We start from the raw sequence: 24,904 nt of genomic DNA on the forward strand, positions 1-24,904 counted from the left end.
AATGAACTGGCCAGTCTCTCTTCTCTAAACATAACAGTTATTTTAATTTACTATTATGATTTCCATACCCACCTATCACCCACTTGGCTGAACTGGCTCAGAGGGTTTCACCAAGTAGGTATGTAAAGAAATTCACTCGTATGGAAAGCTGATAAGAGTGGCGAGAACAATGCATTTCCTGTAAACAGGGTTGTTAGTCCAGTGTGCATTGACAGTGCACTCTCTATGGGGATCACATGGCTGTAAATCTTCAGTGAGCTCAGCAGGAAACGAGGAGTGAGATGACGACTACATCAGCTCAAAACTGAAACTGTTGCTGCATTTGAACCTTTCTTCGATCAGAGGATGAACGCAGAACAAAAGGACTGATTGATCACATGACAAACTGAGGACACAGACATGGCTTCTGTCCCAGAGCTTCTCTTGGACATTCTGGAGGAGCTGGTTGATAAAGAGTTGAGGACTTTCCAGTGGTTCCTTTATAGTAATATTCTCAAAGGATTCCCTTATATTCAAAAGTCTCGGGTCGATGGGGTAGACAGGCCTGGCACTGTGGATCTTTTGGTGCAGACATATGGCTACGACGGTGCTGTTAAAGTTACAGTGGATGTACTGATGAGGATGAAACTCAAACTGTGGGCTGAAACACTTATGAAGAAGTACGATGCAGGTAAAACATGTTTAAAAGGAACAATATTTGACTTTTAGTTTGTATGACAAAATACATTGGCCACGTAACAGCTATCTCTTCTCTTTGTCTCTTTATCAGTTCCATGCAATCAAGTAGGCAAAGGTAAGAAGATAAAACAACAATACCCACATACACAGTCCTGTTGACAAGTTCATACTCGTACTATATCCACGTACAGACACAGGATTAAAAGTTAATTTGCTCTGAACAGAAGTCGACCACCATGCAATCAGAGAAAAACTGAAATCCACCCTAAGGGAAAAGTACCAAAACATTTACGAGGGGAATGCTGATGAAGGAGACACTGTCTACCTGAACAAAATCTACACCGAGCTGCACGTGATCGAAGGAGCCTGGGGAGGCTTCAGCGAGGAGCATGAGGTCAGACAGCAGAAGTCCAACCAAGTGACAACGGAAGAAACCTCCATTAAAGCTAGTGACATTTTCAAACCCAAGCCCAACCAAGAGAAGCGAATTAGAACTGTGCTTACGCAGGGTATACCTGGAGTGGGTAAAACTGTCTGTGTACAGAAGTTTACCCTGAGTTGGGCAGAAGGAGAGGAAAATCAAGATGTCACCTTCCTTTTCCCGCTTCCTTTCCGTGAACTGAACCCCAACATTGGAGAGGACTACAGTCTGATGCAGCTGCTCCATCAGTTCTTCCCTGAGATGAAACCTCTTGAGACACTGGGAACTGAATACAAAGTCCTCTTCATCTTTGACGGCTTGGACGAGACTCTCCTCCCCTTGAACTTTAAGCACAACAAGGTCTTGAGAGATGAGACAGAGCCGGCCTCGCTAGATGTGGTGATCACCAACCTCATCACGGGAGATCTGCTTGGCAAGGCTCTCATCTGGATCACGTCAAGACCTGCCGCAATTAGTCGGGTCCCTCGAAAGCACATCCAGCTGTGGACGGAGGTGAAGGGCTTCGCTATCGAACAGAGGGAGGAATACTTCAAGAGGCGTTTGCGTGATGATAACCTTGCCACCAGAATCATCAACCATGTGAAGTCATCAAGAAGCCTCTACATCATGTGTCAGATACCAGTTTTCTGCTGGATCACAGTCACTGTAATGAAGAAAATGTTGCGCGACAATGTGACAGGAGGCATGCCCAACACCCTGACCGAGATGTACGCATATCTTCTTCTCTGCCAGACAGACCGGATGATAGAAGGGCACTACCCGATGGAAAGCGACAACGTTGTTTTGAAGCTAGCAGAGCTGGCATTCCGTCAACTGGAGAAGGGCAAACTGATTTTCTACGAGGCTGACTTGAAAGAATGCGGCATGGATGTCAAAGAGGCAACAATCTACTCAGGAGTTTGTACAGAGGTCTTCGTGAAGGAAGGCAGGAGGAGGAGAGAAGTGTTTAGCTTTGTACATTTAACCATCCAGGAGTTTTTGGCAGCTGTGTACGCCCATCACTCCTACATGCAAAGAAAGGAAAATGTTCTTCTTGGATACCTTAAAAGGATGTCTACGAGGTGGCTCCCCAAGTCTGTGTTCAGTTTTCACAAAACTGCCGTCGAAAAAGCCTTGGAAAGTCCAGACGGCCACTGGGACCTCTTCCTTCGGTTTCTCCTGGGACTGTCGCTGAAGTCAAACCAAGAGCTTCTGGGTAGAATACTGAATCTAGAAACAGAAGGAGAGGAGGATGTGGCTAGAACCATCCAGTTTATCAAGGAGAAGATCAAAGAGGAACCAGAGGCCAAGCTCAACCTGTTCCACTGCCTGAGTGAGCTCAAAGAGGAGTCTTTGGTGCAGGAGGTCCAGAGCTTTGTTAGTTCCGGGAGGCTTGCAGCCAAAAAGCTGTCACCGGTCCAGTGGTCCGCTCTAACCTTTGAACTGATGACATCAGAGGCAACGGAGAAGGAGTTCGACTTGAAAAAGTACAACAGATCAGATGAAGGGGTAGTGAAGCTGCTGACTGTCATTACTTCCTCCACACGTGCTCTGTGAGTTTACCCACACGATAAAAGTGTTCCTCTCTAAGCTGCAAACTAATTTCTGTGTAATACTGCAGCTTTTTCTTGTTTGTGTATTGTTTTTCTAGGCTAAATCGCTGCAACCTCACTGAGGTTGGCTGTGAAGTTTTGGCCTCCGTGTTGAGCTCTTCCTCCTCTCACCTGACAGAGCTGGACCTGAGTGACAACAACCTGAGGGATTCAGGGGTGAAGCTGCTTTCTGGTGGATTAGGGAGTCCAAATTGTAAACTGAAGAATTTAAGGTCTATAACAATTGTTAGCAGTCTTTTAGAAACCAAACATAGCACAACCCTACAAACGGCAGCATTAAATGGTTGAAAGACTTGTGGTTTAGGTTAGACTTGTGTTGGCTGTCATAATGTGCAAGTGAACAATCCACTTGATGAATATTAATAATCGAATTTTAAAGCTTTCTTTTTTTTTTTTAGATTACATAAGTGTAAACTGGAAGGAGACTGCTGTGAAGGACTGGCTATTGCTCTCAGCACAGAGTCTACCCGACTCAGAGAACTGGACCTGAGTGCTAATCACTTCCACAAAGCAGGAGTGAAGGCTCTGTGTGTGGGTATGCGCAGCCACCTCTGCAAACTAGAAACAGTGAGGTTAGATCTTCTTGCTAACAAACTTAACTCACTTGCTTGGACTTTAATCACAATTGATGTTATTAAGAACAAAATCATGTTGTGTTGGTTGAAAACTCTTTGCAGGTTGAATCAGTGCAAGCTAAAAGAGAATTGCTGTGCAGATTTGGCTACAGTTTTGAGTTCAGGCACATCTCACCTGAAAACCTTAGATCTGAGCAACAACAGCCTAAAGGATTCTGGTGTATCTCTGCTTACTTCTGGACTGAGGAATCCACACTGTACACTGGAAACACTAAGGTCAGTGCAGTCCTATGAAACGGAAGATTGTGGTTGTCCTAGCTACATGATTAGCTCTGTTTTGTCTCCACCAACTCCTGAGGAAACCATGTCATTTGGAGCTGAGCTGGTAAAGTGTGTAGTACTGTGTTTATCAGAACTTTTTCTGGAAACAACTACCTGCTGCTGCTGCAGACATAAATACAGAGATCAGTAAGACTGAACCATACAATAAGTGTGCAGATCATGAAAACAAAATAATCTGCTAAAACATGCTAATAACATCTGTAGCGCTGTGAATTTTGGTTATATAAGCATGTCACTATGAACAAACTTTCATATTACATCTATAATATACATACTGTAACTATATGTATAAAGACATTACACGATGTTGTACCACCATGTTTCTACAGTAGAGCAAACGGACAAACGAATCTATAAGCGCGTTTCATCACTTCGTTCAATATGTACAAAGAATAAGTAATAGTAACAGTAGTAGTAGTAGTAGTAGTCTGGTTTATTAGAAGTAAGAAGAGAAGTGAAATTTGGACAAATGGAGGACCACACGTGTTATTTAGCACAAGAGCCGACAGAGTGTGTCGGCCACTGTAGTGTCTCCTCCGTGGTTCATGTGGTGTCAGAATAATACGATTTTTTTCCCTCCTTAAATCTTTATTGCAAAAAGAGGAATAAAGTGTAAATGGGACATAAAGAAGTATACAGAACAGTATACAAATATAGTAAATATTTCACTCAGGAGTCAATGCAGAATGAATTCATGCTAAAAAGAGATTTAATATTAGACTTGGAGACTAATGAATGCTAATGTTCTATGCGAAATGGGTATATAGGCAACCGTTTGCTAACAAATTTGTCATTATCAACTTTAAAAGACGATGTCATTGTTGTGTTTAGAGGTTGTTGTACTGCCATCAAGTGATAAAACAATCAATTAAAATAGTTTCAATAACAAAATAATAACAAGACAATTTTTTACCACTGATGTCACAAGTAGTGCGCTCTACCTTCATTTGAAAATTTCCTTCACCTTTCAGGCTCAGCTGGTGCGGCCTTACACAGAAATGCTGCAATGACATTGGCTCAGCTCTCAGCTATGACTCCTCCCACCTTAGAGAGCTGGACCTGAGTGGAAACAACCTGCAGGGTCCAGACATCCAGCAGCTGTGTGTTGGACTGAGAAGTCCAAACTGTAAACTGGACACATTAAGGTCAGGTGACTCAGGTTCACAGGACACAACAAATAATAAAGTGGCTTATATCAGTATAGTGACACACTTTTACATTTGACATCAACTCAACTCCTGCAAGTTTCAGATCATTTTAAACTATATTGGGTACCACCTCTTAATATAGCATATAACCCGCTGGAACAAAACATATCCTGACCTCCAGGTTAAACGAGTGCAATCTCCAGAAATGCTGTGCTGATGTGGCCTTGGTCCTCAGCTCTGACACCTCTCACCTGATGGAGCTCGATCTGAGTGGAAACGACCTGCAGGATTCAGAAGTGAAGCTCCTCTCTGTGGGACTGGCAAGTCCGGGCTGTAAACTGGAGACGTTACGGTAAGCTGGCTTTACAATTAATTAATCAGCCAATGTGCAAAGGGCAAAGTAATACTACAATTATTTGAAAATCAAGGCTGATTCCTTACAGTAGTGACTCATGTTCAGTTCTAACCTGGGCTCTGCTGCATGTCATCCCTTCACTTGGCCCCTACTTTTCCTGTATCTCTATCACAGTCACAATAAAGCAGAAATGCCCAAACAATTATCTTTAAAACCTTTTTAAAAATTATACAAAATTAAAAAGAATGTCTGCACAATAACAACACAGAAACATCTAGAAATGTAAGGTAAATAAATAGAAAAGTAACAAGTAAGGGATAGAGTTTTTCAGTATTATTTTTGGTCAAATACGTCAACATGACACAAAAGGCAGATTGTGTTTCTGGGTGAAATGTGAATACCCTGCCTCCACGCAGACTGTCCTTCTGCGGAGTCACAAAGAAAGGCTGCATTTATTTGGCTTCAGCACTGAGCTCCAACCCTTCTCATCTGAGGCAGCTGGACCTCAGCTACAACTACCTGCAGGACTCTGGAGTGAAGCTGGTCTCTGTTCATTTGAACGACCCGCTCTGTAAACTGGAAACATTACGGTAAAACAATCCATCACAGCTAATAATTTAGTGTCTTTGAGCTATTTGTTCTGTAGTATCAACAATACAATTGACTAAAAATACCATGAAAAGAGACTCAAGCTAATTCCTGAAAATAAACACTGTTATTGTACACCATGTCTTGTTAAAATGGATGTTTCTTTGAATTCTCTTGTGGTTTAAAGTTTCATTTAATGATCAAGTTCCCTTTATCGGGGTGTTGATTGCCACATAGTTATCCATCCATGTTTCTTTCAGAGCTGCACACATGATAAACTGCAGAGAACAGAAAGCACAATTTTCAGAGGAAGTAAAGTGCACTATGTTCACGTGCTACAGAACATACAATAAACATTTTCATACATGCAAAATATACGTATCATTTAGTAACAAAAGCCAGATATAAAGTATTCAAAAACATCATAATGTGTCGATTAGTGATACTTTTGTGTATATTCTATCTACAGTGTGGACTATAATGCAGAGTGCTACTTGAAATCAACACTGAAAAACTGTAAGTCATTTAATTTCTATTTAACTAATTTTCACTTATAATTGAACCAAACAGACTATAAAATAGAAAATCATTGAATTAAATAAATTATTCTGATGATAATGCATGGATCTATATCTAATTTTCTTTCAATATTTAATCAAGTTTGAAGTTGAACTGAAAAAAAAAATAGAGTTTTGTTTTGAATAATTTCCTCCATCTGCCATCTGAGTTTAGTTTCACACACGTGTTCATATGCATGCTGCCATCTTTCAGCCTTTTCACTTCACATGTTGTAGTGTTATATTTGTCCAACAGATGGCAGGATAGAGATATATTAAAACCGAGAGTGCGGGTTCTGTGATCCTGATCTGGTTACTTTCTTTCATTCTGTCTGTGTCTTTTTGGTTAGATTAGGCACAGGTCAGTTGGGTCTGAAAGCTCTGGGACAGATGTGTGGCAGTTGAATGCTATACTATACTATAGCTATATTGTTGAGGCCCTGTTTTGCAGAGACCCTGAGGGCTTAATTATTTTAGTTTATATTGTGCTTACATGGTGCATTTCACTGCAAGAAAATGTGTTTATAACTTTTGCCATTTGCCATTTTTACCCTGGGTCCCCCTAATTTGTTAATATAGTTTATTAATATAATTTATTTATGAAAAAAAAGCTGAAATGTTGCTGTGTTTTGTACAGATGCATGTACGCTGACTTTGGACACAAACACAGTTGCCAAGTCTCTCTTTCTGCACGATAGTGGAAAGCAGGTGACGTGGGTCAGGGAGACACAGCAGTACCCAGATCACCCCGGCAGGTTTGAGAGTGTCTCCCAGGTGCTGTGTCGCGAAGGCCTCACCCGACGCCACTACTGGGAGGTGGAGTGGCGAGGACGCTGGGTGGACGTTGCTGTGGTGATGAGGGGGATCCGTCGGAGGGCTGGCTCTCACCTGTGGGTTTGGATACACAGATCAGTCCTGGAGTCTGTTCTGCTCTGAGGATCACTACAGCGCTCAGCATGACAACCAGCCTGTAGAAATACCAGTCCCCCCGTCTCGCTCCCACAGGGTTGGAGTGTATCTGGACTGGCCTGGTGGCTCCCTGTCCTTCTACAGTGTCTCCTCTGGGACTCTCAGTCACCTTCACACGTTCCACGGCTCCTTTACTGAGCCTCTCTACCCCGGGTTTGGGATGGAGGAGGATGACTGCTCTGTCACTATTTGCACAGAGTGTTTGCCAACATTAATTTCTCGGTCAGCTAGTGCAGAAAGAATTGAGGAATTTTGAGATGTTCACTTATGCTGTCTAAATGGATTTCAAACCTACAAGAAAAAACATATGTATGAAAACATGGACATTGTAAAAAAAAAAAGGATAATGCAAATTTGCTAGCATTTATAATGAAAAGGTCTGTTTCACTAAATAAGCTGTTATGTTGTGACAAATAAATGTACCTACCTAAAAAGGTTTCTACAATCCAACCTGCAACTGCACCACAGGACAACACTGATCCATACTTTTTTAAAGTCAAATGCTGCCAGTGAGTAAGGGCAAATATCAGTCTACATTCATGCTAGCAGCTCTCTGAGGTTGCACTTCTGTAAAGCTGCACTTTGAGTTCAATGCTAACGTCAGCAAGCTAACATGTTCAAAATGACAATGCTAACATGCTGATGTTTAGCTAATATGTTTACCCTGTTCACCATTTAGTTAAGCGTGTTAGCATGCAAACATTTGCTATTTGACTCTATATGAATAGCAAAATAATAGAATTGTGAATTTTTGCTGAAACTGTCCAACCTATGTATTTTGCAGTTGTCACAATCAGACCTGAAGGACAATAAATATGACCACAGTGTTTAAAAAAAAAGGTTAATCTTAAACAACCAACTGTAAACTTTTAAGTTATCTTGTTTGCAGTGTTTAATTTGCTAGTGCACACGAGGATTTTCAATCCATATCAGAGTAGTGATTCCGGGGACTTGGGATCTCACAGATCCCAGAAAAAACAAGTAGACTGTTGTCAGCTAGTTGCACTTTGTGTGCTATCTTTTGCACAGAAACACAAAAAACATTTAATCTGTGGAGAAACCCATGGCTGAGAAGAGGGAATCAGCATGGTTTATTATAGAGCTGGGATGAGTGATGTGTGTTTTATCACCTGCTGCGTTCAATCCAGGCCGCTTATAACACTGCATATCTTTAAGGAATTCTGTAACTGTAACATCTTTTTCATTTACAGAGCACAACCATGTAATGTGCACCGCTACAACTTAATCAGCTTACAAACTACTGTAAGTCAATACATGCCCCCAGACTCTCAAACCAGTGTAATGTTACACGAGCAACAATAAACCTGTAATCTGTTTGCAGCCTTAGTCGGCTACTTCAACTTTGGCAAGTAAACAAACACTCGTTCATCTTTTCACAACATCTTGTGAACAACAGTCGGACTTAACAAATGCTGAGCTAAACATGGTTACTAATGTGTTTTGCATTCAGCGATTCTTTTGTTGCTGTTGTATGTTTACGATGAGTTCGTTTATACATAATCCTAGAAAGTGCAACACCTAAGAAGTTATGTTTCCCTACTTTCCATCAACAAACAACCAGGTATAACCACATTACCGTCATGCACCACTGGTGGAACTACTTTTTGTATTCATAAAGAAATGTCTTTTGATGAAATAAAACAAAGTCAAATTGTAGTGCGTCTGTTAGCCTACTGTTTTTGCCATACTTGGTAACCGTTTTATAAAAGCAATAGCTCACTTCAGGCCGTGATATACAAAATTCAGACCTATCGCGAATTTAATCCTTGCAAAGCTTTCCACACGGGAGTTTTATCGCTGGACAACTGCCAAGTGTTTACACACAATAAGCACAACTCGCCATTACTACAGCTGTATGAACCGCAAGTAAACATTTTGCTGAGATTTAATAGCAATGAAACTAATGCCGAAATAACTACAATATGCTGCAGATTTGTAAAACATAGGCCGAACAATGCCCCTTAACTGCTATAATAAACGTATACCATGGCCCGTCATGAGCTGTTGCTCAAGTATACAACTCTGTCAACAACAGTATCAGTTTTAACAGCAGTTTAAAGTAAATTCACTGCATTTAAATGTCACACTAGAGCACCAGCATCTCAGTCTGAAACTTCCACCGTGTGGGATAACAGTCTCTAGTGTATAAATCATCCCAGCAGTCATTTTGAGACAGTACGAGTTTTTGTAACTGTCAGAAAGAAAACAGTCACAATCACAGTCAGTCAGAATCATCTGAAATAATGCAGGCTAGAGTCTGGTACTTCTCACACATCCAAGGCTTACAACACTGAGACATCTGGGGAGCAGAGAAGTGTTCAAAAAGTGGGAAATAACTGGGATCTACCCCTGAATTGAGGCACAGCCTATATTTCAAGTTAGCAATTTGACCAGCTGCTAAGGAACCATGTGTGGAAAAGGCTAAGAGAGGGACAGAAATAAATATATTATTTAGTTTTAATGAGTTGTTTACTTTAACTGTAATAGTCAATGGTCCTTTCTTGTGTATTATCCACATTGTTGTCATATGTTTAATCATTTGCTGAATGATTGTTGCATTTTTATTCACAATCATCTGATCATTGATATATCATATGTATATATTACACATATACACACACATATATATACACACACGCAATATATCGTGCAGTGCTCACATACTCTATATTCTTTAGGTAACCCAGACTTTTTATGCCTCCCTTTTTCAATTGCAAGGTATGGTCACTGAGTCTGACACACAGACACACACATGAGATATTTTGGGAGATAGGGTTATTCACTCTTGCCAAGAGAATGATTGGAAGATCGATACCACTCTGCATCCAGCAGCCAGTTAGCTTAGCGTAAAGACTGTAAAGGGGGGGGGGGGGGTGACAAGATGAAATGGTGAGTTGTTACATCTAGAAATGTACATTCCCATGAAGCTAAAAGTATATTTGTACATATTTGTTTAGAATAATCACAACGCTATCACTAATTGCACTTTAAGAAACTATGGTGAACTACAGTCACCACATTATACACGGTAGCAGAGCACAGGTTATCTTTAGATGTAAACATTTTAGGGATGCGTGTCCCAGCCTATTGTAATTTGTAGTAGCTATTTGAAATACCTGATCCCAACCTGGCTTGTAGCTGATTACTATCCTGTTATGTTTCTTTTGTGCTCACTCAAAATTCCTTGGATGTAAATAAGTTAGAAAAAGTGCACTTAGCTGTGCATGGAATACTGATGGAAAAATGTGTAAACTCAGACTATATATTTGCATCCCCATTCCGCTCCCCTAACACACACATCTAACCGCCCTTTTGAGGACATATGTAGGACAAGAGAACATCAATCATATTCTTAATAATGGGAGGCTGTGGGTGGAGGCTGTGTGGCAGGTGGTGGGCCAGACTCATCTCCCAGGCGTCCACCAGACGAACATTCAGTCCTTTGAACACGGCTCTGAGCACCTTGTCACGCTGCAGTGAGTACCAGTCGCTGTTGGTCAGCGTCTCATAAAGTGTCAAAGCTTTGAGGTTCGCGGTCCGGATGACGACCAGTGTGTCTGGAGCCCTGACCAACAGCCGCACCACCGCCCTGCGGATGCTCTGCAGCCGCTGTATGTAGAGCTCCATGGGGAAAGTGCTGAAGTGAGACCAGATGCCAATAACTACAACAGTGTTGCTGCCTCCAGTTAACCCATCTAGTTCATTGGCAATGTAACGCAGCTCAGTGGTTGGGACGTTGCCAAAACGGAGAGGAGGACCGTGGCAGCGATACGTCACCAAGATGTTGTTTGCATAGTCCAAGGCCATGAAAGGTCCAACTTGCTTTGGACTGTGCAGGTTAAACTCCTTAAGATCTAAAAGTATCACAGAGGGAACAGATGAAGCTGCAGTGTGAACAAAATCAAACTGTTGACAGAAATCCCTGTGGATCACTTACCTGGCAGTGCTGCGTTGAGGTGTTCAAACCACTGTCTGATGGTGGAGTCTCCATACAGGTGGACCTTCTTGCCTTTCAGACACTGACTGATAGCAGACGAGGTGTTGAATTGGTTGACCATGATTCCACCTAGTGCTCGCCACGCACCCTGGTAGTAATAGCCAGAGGGTCCAGACTTCACACTGCTGCTCTTCACCTCCGGTTTACCTGAGAGGAAGTTAAGTTTAATGATGGGGTTATTTTATATTTGTCTTATTTTCAACATATCCCATGAAAAGATAAGAACCAAGGTCTCCCTAACCTGTTTATGACAATTAAGTTATTTCATTACAACTGAAGACGTGAAGTTTTATAATTCAGTCAGGACAACTTTCATCAAAGGCATTGTTGTAATGTTTGGCAGTATGGCTCTGTTCTGGGATTTCCATGACCTTCAACACGCTTTCGTGCCTGCATCTGTGCTGCACATGATAGCGTTGTTTGATTCTTATCACCAAAATTCTTGGCCTAAATTTATTTCCCGATATGATTCCAATAATGAAATATGCCCAATCGGCCAATACTTATTGGATCTACAATTATCGTGCATCCCTACCACAGCCTGAAAGGCAGAGCTGGGGTGGCGGTGGGTTATGAGCTGTTTGCAGTGTAAGCAACAAGGGCAGGCAGGCAACAGCAGCTTAAATAGGCGCCTTGTATGTAATTTGACAATGAATACTAAGAGAGAAATCAGCTGAGCTGTCAGCTGATGTGTCTGGCTTAAGATGGCTGCTATCAGCTGATGTACTGGGATTGTGAGCTGAGCTTGACTTTGTTGCCTTCGTGAACTAACGTTAAGCATGATATGTGTCACAAATACACTGTAATTTCCTGCTAGGTAGAGTGCATTTGTTGGACTATTTTCAGCAGTGGATTAATACACATTTAGTGCACATGTATAGACCCCTTTTCTGTTAGTAAACATAATGGGGTTTTTTTGTGGGTGGAGCTTACTTGGAGGCAGAATTGGAAAAAAACGACAAGAACACGAGAGCACCTGTTTTAAAGGTGTGCTATGATATAAAGCAAACAACAACACAGCAAGTAATGCAACGCTAGCTAAGTTGTGCATTAGCATGCTGTTGTTACAGTTGATACTGTGAAGCTAGCATGCAGAGTGGACGAAGCAGTCAAGAGCCAGCATACCAGCTCCCAACAGCAATACTCACTACTCTCCTGCTACCACACTTTGGCACCATAAACACAGCAGCTGCAACCTCACCTACACCTGGGCCCCTCCCCTGTCCTTCACTTTGGAGGAGGTGACGATGGAGCTGGGGAGGCTGCATCCTGGAAAAGTAACAGGCCCAGACAGCGTATGTCCAAGACTGCTTAAGGACTGTGCCACTCAACTGAACGAGCCTCTTCAGAGAATCTTCAATCTGAGTATACAACTGGGGAGGGTCCTGTTGCTGTGGGAAACATCATGGCTTGTTCCATTACCCAACGTAGGGCGTCCGGACAAGATTAACGTCTACAAACCAGTGGCCCTCAGATCACACATCATGAAGACCCTACAGAGGCTATTTCTTTGTTGACTGAGACCACATGTCAAACATGCACTAGACCCCATACAGTTTGCACGCAAGGAACACACTGAAGTGGATGATGCTGTCCTCTACATGCTCCACCGGGCCTATTCTCACCTGGATAAACTGGGAGGATGTGTGAGGATAATGTTCTTTTTGAGTTTTTAGTGCATTTAACACCATCCATCCCTTCATGCTTAAGGACAAACTGGAGGGGGTGAGGGTGAATCCCTCCTTCACTGCCTGGATTACCTTACAGATTACAGATGACCACAATTTGTCAGACTGGGGAGCTGTGTCTGTGGGATGGCGGTGTGCAGCAGGGGGCTCCACAGGAGACTGTTCTAGCTCCTTTCCTGTTCACATTGTACACAGCACAGACTTCAAATACAACTTCAAGCCCTGCCACATCCAGAAATACTCGGATGACACTGCTATTGTGTTCGTATTAGAAACGGACAGGAAGGGGAGTACAAGGACATGACAAAGACCTTCTGTGACTAGGGTGATAAAAACGGCCTCCTGAGGAACACCTCCAAAACCAAGGAGATGGTGGTGGACTTATGTAGGTCTAAACCCCCCTGCAGCCGGTTAACATTCGAAGGGCAGACATTGAGGCGGTGCAGACCTATACATTTTTAGATGTACACCTGGATGATAAGCTAGACTGGTCCCTGAATATGGATGCCCTATACAGGAAGGGGCAGAGGTGGCTCTTTTTCTTGAGGATGTGCAGGTCCTTTGATGTCTGCAGTAAAATTATGCTTTACCTTTCTTTTTCGGCAACACTGTGACATTGGCAGGTCCTGAAGCCTGAATAGAGACCTTCATGTTGACACCACTGGAGAAAAGTCATAAAGAAAGTAAAAGCTTTTTTATTATACACCTATTGCAAATACAGTTTTTGCTCACATGTCATATGGTTGTAACCGTTAGTTGCTGTCCACGTAGAGTGACTTTAGTTATTTATTAGCATTAACCCTCATAACAAGTCAGGTAACGCAATATTTTAGAGATTTGAGGGTCTACTGATGAAGCAACAAATCTGGGATGGAATAAGCTTCAAACTGTTTCAGCATACTTGGATAGCAATATCGCATACATAACAACCCGTCTCCCAGACACTATACAAAAACGTACATGTTTTTTTTCCAAACGTACATGTTGCTCATAGACACACTGAAGTCAGAAAAAAAGAGTTCCCAACTCAGGAAACCATCCTAGGAGCACATCAATGCAGATTATAACCCACCTTTGCAGTTCCCCTTCGGTCTGCAGAGTATTGTAGTGTCTTCCAGCTAACTGCTTTTGGTGTTATGGCCTGCAATTTGCTGTTTTGGTTGATTCTCACCCCTCTCCTCAACATATTTTATTCGACGCATCAAAAAGCGCTATGACTAACCAATTGTGCACTACCTACCACTAAATAGCAGACAGACAAAGTCAGCAACTAGCTGGTGAACATACCGGATTATTAGCAGATAGAAATTTAGATATTTCACTCATGAGCTGGTGGAGACCAAACTAGAGCTGAAAGGAGAGTGAATTTTGTATTTACATTTGCCAGGTGGCCAGAAGCACTCATAACGCATGCTAATGTTGCTGCATGCTTACTGGATGTGCAAATAGGCCACTGCTTTCTATCAGTTATAAGGTATGTCAACGTTACTTTTATTGTGCACTGCCCCTACATGGAAAAAAAAACTATGAAAATGATTATTTTGATTTGAATTATATTAGACTGATTAGATTAGATTCAATCTCTAGTTACAAACTTGCTAAATTTCCCACAAACGACATACATATTTATTACAAGTCACACACAATGCCAGTCCTGTGTCTCTGCTTCCTCACCTTTGAAAGAGCTTCTCTTCCTCGGCTTTGAGGTTTTGATTGAATCCTCCCATGGAGTGGCTGATCCTGGCATCACAGTTGAGATTCTTTGGCTTGTAGCAGAACCAAGGCTCGCCTGTACGGAGGTCAGTGTAATTGCACAGCGGCTGCTGGGTTGGACGTAGGCAGACGTTACAGGTAGTAGTTTCAGAAAGAGAGCCAGAACGGAAGAGGCTGTGGAAATAAACCCTGTCTGGCTGTTCACTGGTCAGCCTGCGCAGCACTGTGACAGCCTCACTAGGGTGAACCAGCATCACCTGATGGGACAGAGAACCAGAATTTTCACTAAGTCCAGTCATATCAAAAAAGGCAAATCAAATGAATACTACTTGCTGCACACTATGTATTAGGCGTGCACAAGTTTGAGCTTTAGTCTACAATCTCTGGTGAACTGACCATTCACTCAACTAAACACCTCGAACAGAGATCTTCGAATCACAGCTTATCAACTGTAACTAGGCACAGCAGGAATGTGAAACTTTCAAACTTTTTTTTTTTACAGGTTTATATTTGGTATATCCCGTTCATGACTAACACATCTACTTTGCAGTATTTCACCATTGTTTGGAAGCCACCAAGGTGCTACTATTAGGGAGCAGGCTAACATTAGCGGCCTCACCTCAACCTGTGCGCTTCCTTCCCAGAGTAAAGAGAACACAGCAGAGTAGGAGCCATTGAGATGATCCACCACTTGTCCAGCCACACCTGCACCAAGCTTCAGGTTGTGCAGCCTGGTGAGTACGACGTCTCCCCCAGACTTCTTGGGACGGCCCTGGAAGTCATACATTTTAATCATAATCTCCAGCTGATCCCCTACATGCCAACGTCCTCCTCCTCTCCCTGGGAGAATGATGAATTTGCTGTTTGCAGGATCACTGGTCTGCTCCAGGGAAAGAGGATCTAGTAGAACTGGAGTTTCAGGCCAAGCAATGGAGTCTAGTAGGAGGCGTTCCTCCAGAGATTCTTCCTTGGACAGTGATTGGAAAGTGCAGAAGACTTGATTGATGTCACGGTCTGGGGCTGGGATGGTGGGTTTCACTTTATGCTGGTCGAGAGAGAAGGTGATGAAGATGCATTAAACAAGTGTACTAACACAACATCAAGACATCCAATTCACTCTACGTGGACAGCAAACTAACTGTTATCACCATATTAAAAATTACATGTTTGCAAAATATGTATATGCAATATGTGATTGTGCACAAATCAAAGTTCTGTATACTTCTTTTTGTCCCTTGTACACTTTATTCCTCTTTTTGCAATAAAGATTCAGGGATGAAAAAAAGATTCTGATTATTCCGACACCACATGAATGCTCCGCTCACCTCTCCCTTTCCAAGCGTGCAGGAGTTGGCTCCTGTGCTAAATAATATCTGTGGTCCTCCATTTGTTACTTCTTCTTCTTTTTCTTGTTTGTACGTACACATTCAACGTAGGCTTGGGCGATCTTCTCTATTTTCATATCGTCTGATCATGGCTACTTGAGATCACCGATTGGCAATCTGATCGCCAGGGGACAGTGTTACGTTGCAGCATATTAGTGAAATGCCAGCATGGAAGAAATAGGCTTATTACCTTTAAGAGAATCCACCAAAACATCTTTAAATGCTCAGTACAGTGTTTCCCACAGAATGAGGCGCTGAGCAAATCAATGCGCTGTGCGCAACTCCACAGTGAATTATGGTTTTACTCAAATAAATCAGTGAATGGGAAACAGTGCAGTGTGGTGCAGATTCTAGAGACAGTTTTTGTGTCAACTTAGTTCTGATCTGAAAATCATCGCATTAAAAACCAATCACTGATCATCCCTAATTCTACGTAGTGAGAAACGCTCTCTGAAGAGTCCATTTTCGGCTACTGTAGAAACATGGTGGCGCAACTGGGTGACATCCATGTAAGTGGACCCCTGATATATGTAGCTAGAAATGGCTCATTCTTAAGTAATAAAAACCTATCCCTTCATTTTGTAAGGTCTTTATACACCACTGAAAACATAGTTGGATGGATATTGCATTGCATTTCTGTCAATAGATTCTCCTAAATATTACACACTGAACCTTTAAATCATCTTTAAGGACCCAGTTGCTGGGAGTGGAGGGAGGAATGAGAGGGTCTGTGTTTTGCTTTGTTTATGGTTATACAGAGTTGCATATAGATACATAGAGAAGGGCTAGAATTGGTCTTTGGGTGCCAAGGTTCCCTCTGGGACTCTCACTTTATTGTCGTATGTTGTCTTTATGTTGTGCTGTGTTTGTGTTGTGCCTTACTTTTACAATGAAAACATGTACCCCATATTAGTAATTGCGCTCATGCACTTTTGTACACCACTGATTGTTACTTATGCACCCCATTACCACTATTATTATTGCTTACTTATTTTATCATATTTGAATAAATAGAGACCAGAACAGCTACAATATGGCCCAGTCAAGATAGTAAATGTCTAAATTTCACCATATTCCTTTACTTTAAATTTTTTTGGTTAAAATTGAAGGATAACATTAATCAAGGGGACTACATCCTACATAAAAAAAAGTAGACTTTTTGGAGTGCTTCATTAACCTTGAGTCTGGGGTTGAAGGCGGTTTTCCTATAATAATAATAATATTAATAATAATAATACATTTTAAAAACATAACAAATAACAAAACATATATAGCAAAATATATGAACATTAGGTAAAAACATGTGGTCCAGAAATACATAAGAGTGTAGGGGCGACCATATAAATAACAAATAACAAACAGCAGCAGGTGCAATACAACATTATTTGAAGTAAAAAATCTAGTCTAAAAAGGTGAGCTTTGATAAGTGATTTGAAAGAGTACATGTCACTGCAATCTCGGACGTGTCTGGGTAAGTAGTTCCAAAGGGCCTGCGATGGTGAAAGCTCTGTCGCCCTAGGTACGGTGCTCGGTCCTGATTTGTGGGGAGAGGAGGTTAATTTCAGGGGAGCAGAGGTTACGGGAGAGATTGTGGCGGTGGAGCAGGTCTGTGAGGTAGGAAGGGGCCTTGTTATGGAGGGCTTTATGTGTGAGGAGGAGGATTTTGTACTGAATGCGTTGGGGAACAGGGAGCCAGTGAAGATTCTGGAGGACAGAGGTGATGTGGTCAGGGTTGCGTGTGTGGGTGAGGAGGTGGGCAGCAGAGTTTTGGATATATTGAAGTTTATTTAGGGCTTTGGCAGGTGAACCATAGAGGATGCTATTACAGTAGTCAGTTCTGGATGTAATGAAGGTGTGGATCAGGGTTTCAGCAGCAGAGAAGGTGAGTGGTTGAGGTGAAAGAAGGATGTCCTGGTGACATGGTTGATTCAAAAGTGTGTTCAAAAGTGGGGTTGCAGTCAAAGATGACTCCAAGGTTGCAGATGTGTGGGGATGGAGACAAGGTGAAGTTGTTGATGGAAAGGCTGAAGTTGTTGGTGTTTTTTGTGAGTGATTTGGGGCCAGTGATGATCATGTCAGATTTATTGAAGAAAAAGTTGGTTTGCATCCAGGTTTGTCGGTGAGGCAGTTGGTCAGAGTTGCAGAGGTGTATGTAGTGATGGATTTGGTGGAGATGTAGATCTGGATGTCATCGGGGTAGCAGTGGAAGTGGAGGCCATATCTACATATGATAATATGGAGTGGCAGGATATAAATGATGAACAAGAGAGGACCAAGCACCGAACCTTGGGGGACGCCTTATGACAAAGGAGCAGTGAAGGAGGTGCAGTTATTGATGTTGATGAACTGTTGTCTGTTGGTGAGGCAAGAGCAGAGCCAGGAGAGTGCGGTGCCAGTGCTGCAGTGAGGTCGAGCATGATTAGGATGGTGAGGTGACCAGAGTTGGCGGAGAGGAGGAGAGGAGGAGGTCATTGGTTCTTTTGATGAGGGCTGTTTCAGTGCTATGTTGTGAGCGGAATCCAGATAGAAATGGTTCGAACTGGTTGTTAGTCGTGAGGTGGGTTTGAATTTGAGCAGCAACAACATGTTCTAGGATTTTTGATAGGAAGGGGAGATTGGAGATAGGTCGGAAATTGGACATAATGGTTGAGACCAGGTTTCTTGAGGATGGGCGTGACAGCTGCAACTGAGTGTTGTGGGGACTGATCCGGATGTGAGGGAGGAATTAATGATTTTCATGATGAGTAGGGTGAAGAGGGTGATGGATGGAAGGCAGGTCGTGATGAGGGATGATGGGATGGGGTCTAAGCTGCAGGTGGAGTTATTCATTTTTGTGGTGAATTAGGGTTAGACGGAAAACAGTCTCCAACAAATACTCTTTATTCTTTATTTGATTAATTTTGCTTAAAATTACAGTGCCTACCTGTTTTACGAGCATCAGTTGTCAATTTTAAAACATACTGTATATATCTGTGACCCATTTCTAAAGATTTATGTCTTCAGTAGGAACGAATGGGAACCAGTAGGTTGGAACACATTGATGGTTTTGGTATTGTCATTAGATGGAAAGAACAGAATAATGCCTTCCATGTCCTTTAATTAGCGAAGCTGCTGCTGTCAGCAAAGCAGTGCAAGATTTACAAGGTGAAACTATGTTAACTCAAGTTGCAATGAAGTACATTGCTGTTACTCTGAGCCACATTGCACTCTAACAAAATCCTGAAATCTGACATTTATGCTTCAAATGATCCCACTAAAACCAAGTTCTCACCTCCAGGAAATCCATCTTGCGTAGCACAAAGATGAAGCCAAACACAGCCTGAGAGAGGACGATGAAGAAGATGACGATGATTCTGTACTTTGTGAGGCGCATGCTGACCACCTTTCTTATGCAAGCTCTGACCTTCATGATCAGTGTTCAGTCTTCATCTCTGGCCGCCAAATTGCACTATGATCACTTCATCTGCTCCTGGATTTTTTTTAAAAAGGGGGACATCTTGTTATGATAAAAAGTATTACTTGCATAAACTTGAACTCAAATGGCAAATGTCTGGCTTTCAATCATTAGGACTAAACTAAACAGTTACCCAGGACATTGATGGATCAACCAACAACTAAGTCTACAACCAAAGACAGCAGCCTTCTCTCCCTCATATCTCTCTGACTTTAACGATCTCCATAATAAGTTAATGGAGGAAAAAACTGAAAATTAAAATCTTTCTAATGAATGAAGAAATTAGACTGTGTAACAAATATACTAATATACAGATATACTGTGGGGAGCACTTGCAGCGGAACAGAAAAGCTGCTCATGCAGGCGGTGATTATGCTGCTCAGCTCTGCAACAGCGAGAACAGGGTGCGCTCACAGGGACAGGTACAGACAGACATATGTTCCGATGTGGTAGTGAATTGTTGAAACTGAGTTATCACATCACGCAGGTTCGTATGTATGTAAACACGAATGTGTTAAAACGGAGTTGTTAAAATTTTATGAAGTTGTAAGGAAGAACTGAATATCTAGCAGGATCTCTTGTGCTGTTTCAGCGTTATTAATGCTGTTTAAATTCACTAGAATGAAAGAAAACCGTCTCTGTTTGAAACATTTTGTGGGGGCAGTATAAAATCTTACCCAGGGCTCCAACAATGTGAAGGACGGCCCTGGTAAAACTGAATGTGTTTTTTGTTAAAACTCAGAGGAAAATGTTTCCCATACTGAGAAACTGTTCTCATACTGAGAGATTCTGGTCAGACATGGAGTTTATTCAAGCTTATGTCATTCTGGTGTTTCTTTTTGTTTTAAGGATGTTTTCTTTTGTGTTTTTGATTTCAGGAGGGATAAGAGAGGAAAATATTTCATAGAAAATCTTTTATTCTTACTTGCTGAATACCATATCCACAGATGTACTGGTTCTAAACCGTTCTTCCCTTTCTTTAAGATTGATCTTAATGTTTTGGACCATAAAATAGGCTAATCATGAAATTATAAAGCTCAAAGGACTGTACAATGTGCTGACCTAAATACTGAAACTCTCAACAGAAATTGGTGCTTTAATCCAGATTTTTTCGTGTATCCCTGAAAAAAGGAAAGGTTGTTTGTTTCTTTATAGGTATATAAAATTTACGTAAACAACTGCCAGGAATATGTTCACGAGGCAGTCCGCAGCTGCTGCACACGGCACGCGCAGCGTCAGGCAAGTTTGGAAACCAGGAGGAAAACACCGGAAATGCAACAGTTGGATTACTCTAAACGTTCACAGAATATAAACTTTGGATCTTTTATCACCATTTATGAACCTCACAAAGAAAATAATACTATATCGTTTTTAACATTAGGCCTTGTTTGCAGTAGTAGGCCTAATCATTACGTCAGTTTTCACTTTAGCTGTAATTACGTAGGCTACATCAGAGAGAGAGAGAGAGAGAGAGAGAGAGAGAGAGAGAGCAACTAGGTTTCGTTTTTTATGAAAACGCCTTTGATTCTTCTGATCGTTTTACCTTTACGGACTAAAGGAATATACATAATCGAGGAATGGACACATATTCGGACTTTATGCTTCAAAAGGAGGGACCACTTTCTTCCGTCTCTCTTGTTTACCATGCCAGCAGGCGATATCTATCGTAAATAAACACATTGTTGCTTGTTTCCCGTAAAATAAACTGAACGATTGAATTGTGGAGAATCTAACCGATCTAACGATGTACAGCATGTCCGTTTTGACAAATGTTAAAACATTTTTATTTGTTCTGTATCTTAGCAGATAGAACCAGAACTCGTACGTTCATATTTATACAAAATACAATTAACAAATAAATAAGATGAATTATTATAGGTAGCCTAAATGATAAAAGTAGTTCAAATCAGCCTCAACTTTACCAGCTGCAACATTAAAGTGATACATGCATCAACACAATACCATGATATATATTTCTGAAATGGGCCATTGTGCACAACTGAAGGCTACTTGTGGTACTTTAAGTAGGCTATAGCCTTTGATGCTAATACTTTGATACTTCTACAAAGTACAACATTTCCCTGTTGTGGAGTAGTAGGTCTATCTCAAAACTATACACATATTAGAAAATTTAGTGGCAACATTTAGTTTTATGATGTCTATAAAACCAGACTTTAAATATAGGCTACTCAAATAAATCATGTTTTACCTGAGCAGAGACTCATTTCGAGGCAACATGGAGATGATCTCTTGGTGGGATTCTGCAGTTTCCTTTTGTAGACAATTTTGTTCTCTTTGCTCAACATTCAGGAAATACATGTGTGCAGAGCTCCACATGCTATTAGGCAATTTAACTTGCATATGCCCCTAAAATAGATGCACCAGAACAAGTATTTACAAGCACTGAAACATTTACAGTGGGCTACATTACTGCAGTAATCACAGTTTTAAATCAAACTGAGCTGTATGAAGCTGTAACTGATCAATAAACAATAATTTGTCATGCTGGGATCTGTCCCACTGATGATGGGACTGTCATAGTTATCATCTTTAAGATGATGTGAATATTTCTGAGTGACGATGATTGTGGAGCAGCTGAAACAACTTAAAGTGAGTTTTCCTGCATAGGCTATAATCTTAATGTGTTTTGACACTATTTCATTAAATGCGAAATGAGCACAAATTTTAATTTAAATTAGCCTAGATGTCTAAAAATGTAGGCTACACTCAGTTTGAACCTGGACACATTTTCAACTACAAATCACCTAAATAATTATAATGGGGATCGGACTATGTCTTTACAATCCTAGGTCAATAAGTAAACTATGTCTTCTCTGTTTTGATCCATATTTCATCTTTACTTATTGCTACCTAAATTTTGTGCCGTGAGGTTCCAGGAATTTAAAAATCCAATGTAACATACAGTGAATAGGCTTTCTGCACTTGATCATTAATTCAGGTCTGGTAAATGAATAAGAGGGCTGTACTGAATAAAATGTGGACTAAGATTGTTAACTTATTGACTCCTTCCCCCACTCCTGTCTTTTAAGATAAATGTGATTGTCTGCATTGGCAGCACTCATATTTCTAGTACCAAGGTATCCAAAGGCTTTGCTCTTTATTTACCCGTTGCCCTAGTGAAGAGTAGTATTGGAGCTCCACTGATGATCACACACTTCCATGAGGTTTCAAACAAACTCAGAGTTGATCGAAATAGGCCTCATTCTGATCAGCTGTTCTGGAACTGAAAATTCTGAGTTTCCCATCTCAGACTTAATCTACTCAGAGGTCAGGGTTCAGCTCAGAGATTGTTGAACCTGCTTTCTGAAACAGGGCCCATGCTGTAGATAGTGCATCAGCAGTGGACAGATGTAGATTTATCTTCTTAACCACCCACATGTGACACATGTGAAGTATGCCCCAGTGTGGTGACCATCTTCTTCTAACAGATTTGCATAGCTGTTTAAAAAAAAACAGCAGACTCCCGCTCCAAAGCCACTAATTAACATACAGCATGAAAATAAAAAACGAAGATGTTAAATTCCAAAAAGCTTCAGAATTCATCCGTTAGTTTCATCTGTCCAACGAATGCTGTTTAAGTCTAATCTGTCCTGTCTATTCATGAGGCTTATGAATGGATTGCACCTTGTGGTGAACACTCTGTATTTGCTCTAGTGAATTATTCTCTTTATGATAGACTTGAATAATGATTTGCCTACCTCCTGAAGAGTGTTCTTCACATGGCTGGATGTTGTGACAATGGAAAAGATCCTACGATCATGCACCACTGTTGTCTTCCGTGGACGTCGAGGCCTTTTTGTGTTGGAGTGCTCACCAGTGCGTTCTTTTTTTCTCAGAATGTAACTGTTGATTTGGCCACTCCTAATGTTCCTGCTATCTCTCTGATGCAATGTTTATTTGTTGCAGCCTAAGGATGGCCTGTTTCGCTTGCACTGAGAGCTCCTTTCACCCGATGTTGTGAGTTCACAGCAGCACTTAACAAATGTGAATGCCCATCTGGAATCAACTCCAGACCTTTTACCTTCTTAACTGATAACACACCTGTCCATGAAACAGCTTTTGAGTCAATTCTCTAATTATGTTTGGTCCCTTGAAAAAGAGGGGGCTACATATTAAAGAGCTTTATTTCCTAAACCCAATGTGATATATAATTAAGCTGAGAGACTGCACTTTAAGCCCATATTCATTATTTAACAGCAACTTGAAGATGTTTAAGTAAACAGCCAAAATAACAAAACTTGTATCAGTGTCCAAATGGACTTCACTGTAGCTGTCTAATCATAATGCTTTGTTTGCAAGTGATGAACAATCATCTGTTTTTTCTGTCTTTTATTACAGATCATTGATCATGAAACTCCAGTTGGAAGAACTTTTGTCAATTTTTTGTTAGTTTACTAACTGTGATGTCACTATTTAGGTTTGAGCGCCATCTTTAGGCCAACATGCACTACTTCAGTTCTTCCTTCAGTCCATGAGGAGAACCCACAGAGATGGAAAGAGAGGGAAACATTATACATCTGATTGTTGGTGAAAAAAAAACTGTATTTTGATGACGTAAATGTTCTCTATCTCTTCAGTGAGTCTTTAGCAACATATCTATTATTATGCGTCTTCTGCTGAACTCTACTTCACAGCACAATCCCAGCATTTCTTCAGAATCTTTAGCGATGATGCCAGAAAGGATCAACTTGGAAATCGGTGGTTGTCGGTGTGAGATATGCAAGTTAAAGTGAACATACATTTACTATAACCTCCTTTATGGACGGGTATGGTAACTGATGAAAACTGATACAACAGTCAAAAATTATATATCAAGCATGAAGAAATATAGTGGAAGGTGCCAGTTAGATGTGCAATTACACATCCTGTCGTTATATGTTTATATGATACAAAAATTACTTTAAAATGAAATGGTATTTTAGCTAAATTTAGGTGCTCAGTAAACTTGAATTTTGTCTTACTGAGATCTGGTTTTGAGGGAGGAAAAAAACTAACAGACTTTTTGGGGGAGTAAGTAATGCATCGATCTATATCTCATTTTCTTTCAGCATATAATCAGGTTTGAAGTTGAACTGACAAAGAAAAAAATTAGAGTTTTGTTTTGAATAATTTCCTCCATCTGCCATCTGAGTTTAGTTTCACACAGGTGTTCATATGCATGCTGCCATCTTTCAGCCTTTTCACTTCACATGTTGTAGTGTTATATTTGTCCAACAGATGGCAGGATAGAGATATATTTAAAACCGAGAGTGCGGGTTCTGTGATCCTGATCTGGTTACTTTCTTTCATTCTGTCTGTGTCTTTTTGGTTAGATTAGGCACAGGTCAGTTGGGTCTGAAAGCTCTGGGACAGATGTGTGGCAGTTGAATGCTATACTAT

General features: G+C 41.1%; 2 protein-coding genes across 3 annotated transcripts; one reads left to right on the forward strand and one right to left on the reverse strand.

Annotated features, from left to right (window-relative positions):
• Positions 1-214: 214 nt before the first annotated feature.
• LOC119918124 (NACHT, LRR and PYD domains-containing protein 12-like) lies at positions 215-8,076 on the forward strand. The gene is given in 12 exon segments (XM_038738669.1): positions 215-670; positions 770-793; positions 903-2,652; positions 2,751-2,924; positions 3,111-3,284; positions 3,390-3,563; positions 4,601-4,774; positions 4,959-5,129; positions 5,549-5,722; positions 6,190-6,236; positions 6,915-7,171; positions 7,173-8,076. Coding segments are annotated over 12 exon segments (3,720 nt in total). The 5' UTR covers positions 215-399; the 3' UTR covers positions 7,503-8,076.
• Positions 8,077-8,741: 665 nt separating this feature from the next.
• On the reverse strand, positions 8,742-23,371 carry LOC119918125 (NXPE family member 3-like). 2 transcript variants are annotated; one of them, XM_038738670.1, is made up of 8 exons: positions 23,224-23,361; positions 21,714-21,871; positions 19,322-19,519; positions 15,285-15,710; positions 14,627-14,922; positions 13,543-13,613; positions 11,205-11,411; positions 8,742-11,121 (listed from the first exon to the last, which is right to left on the reverse strand). In XM_038738670.1, the coding sequence occupies exons 3-8, from the start codon at positions 19,457-19,459 to the stop codon at positions 10,568-10,570; spliced, it is 1,692 nt and encodes a 563-aa protein (XP_038594598.1). In that variant the 5' UTR covers positions 19,460-19,519; positions 21,714-21,871; positions 23,224-23,361; the 3' UTR covers positions 8,742-10,567. The 2 variants fall into 2 exon arrangements, with proteins under 2 accessions (XP_038594598.1, XP_038594599.1); XM_038738671.1 differs by lacking the exon at positions 21,714-21,871 and having other exon boundaries at positions 23,224-23,371.
• Positions 23,372-24,904: the final 1,533 nt, after the last annotated feature.

This window comes from Micropterus salmoides, unplaced genomic scaffold (assembly GCF_014851395.1).
Source record: "Micropterus salmoides isolate LMB-PRFRI ecotype aquatic unplaced genomic scaffold, ASM1485139v1 Ms_hic_scaffold_23, whole genome shotgun sequence".
Classification (NCBI taxonomy): Eukaryota; Metazoa; Chordata; class Actinopteri; order Centrarchiformes; family Centrarchidae; genus Micropterus; species Micropterus salmoides.

Bases quoted from the DNA above. Each gene is read 5' to 3' on its own strand.
- LOC119918125 (XM_038738671.1), bottom strand. From the start codon at position 19,459: ATGAAGGTCAGAGCTTGCATAAGAAAGGTGGTCAGCATGCGCCTCACA. The intron at 14,923-15,284 runs GTGAGGCCGCTA...CTGTCCCATCAG, and splicing joins AAGGAAGCGCACAGGTTGAG to GTGATGCTGGTTCACCCTAG. The intron at 13,614-14,626 runs GTGAGGAAGCAG...ACTTTTCTCCAG, and splicing joins GAAGAGAAGCTCTTTCAAAG to TGGTGTCAACATGAAGGTCT.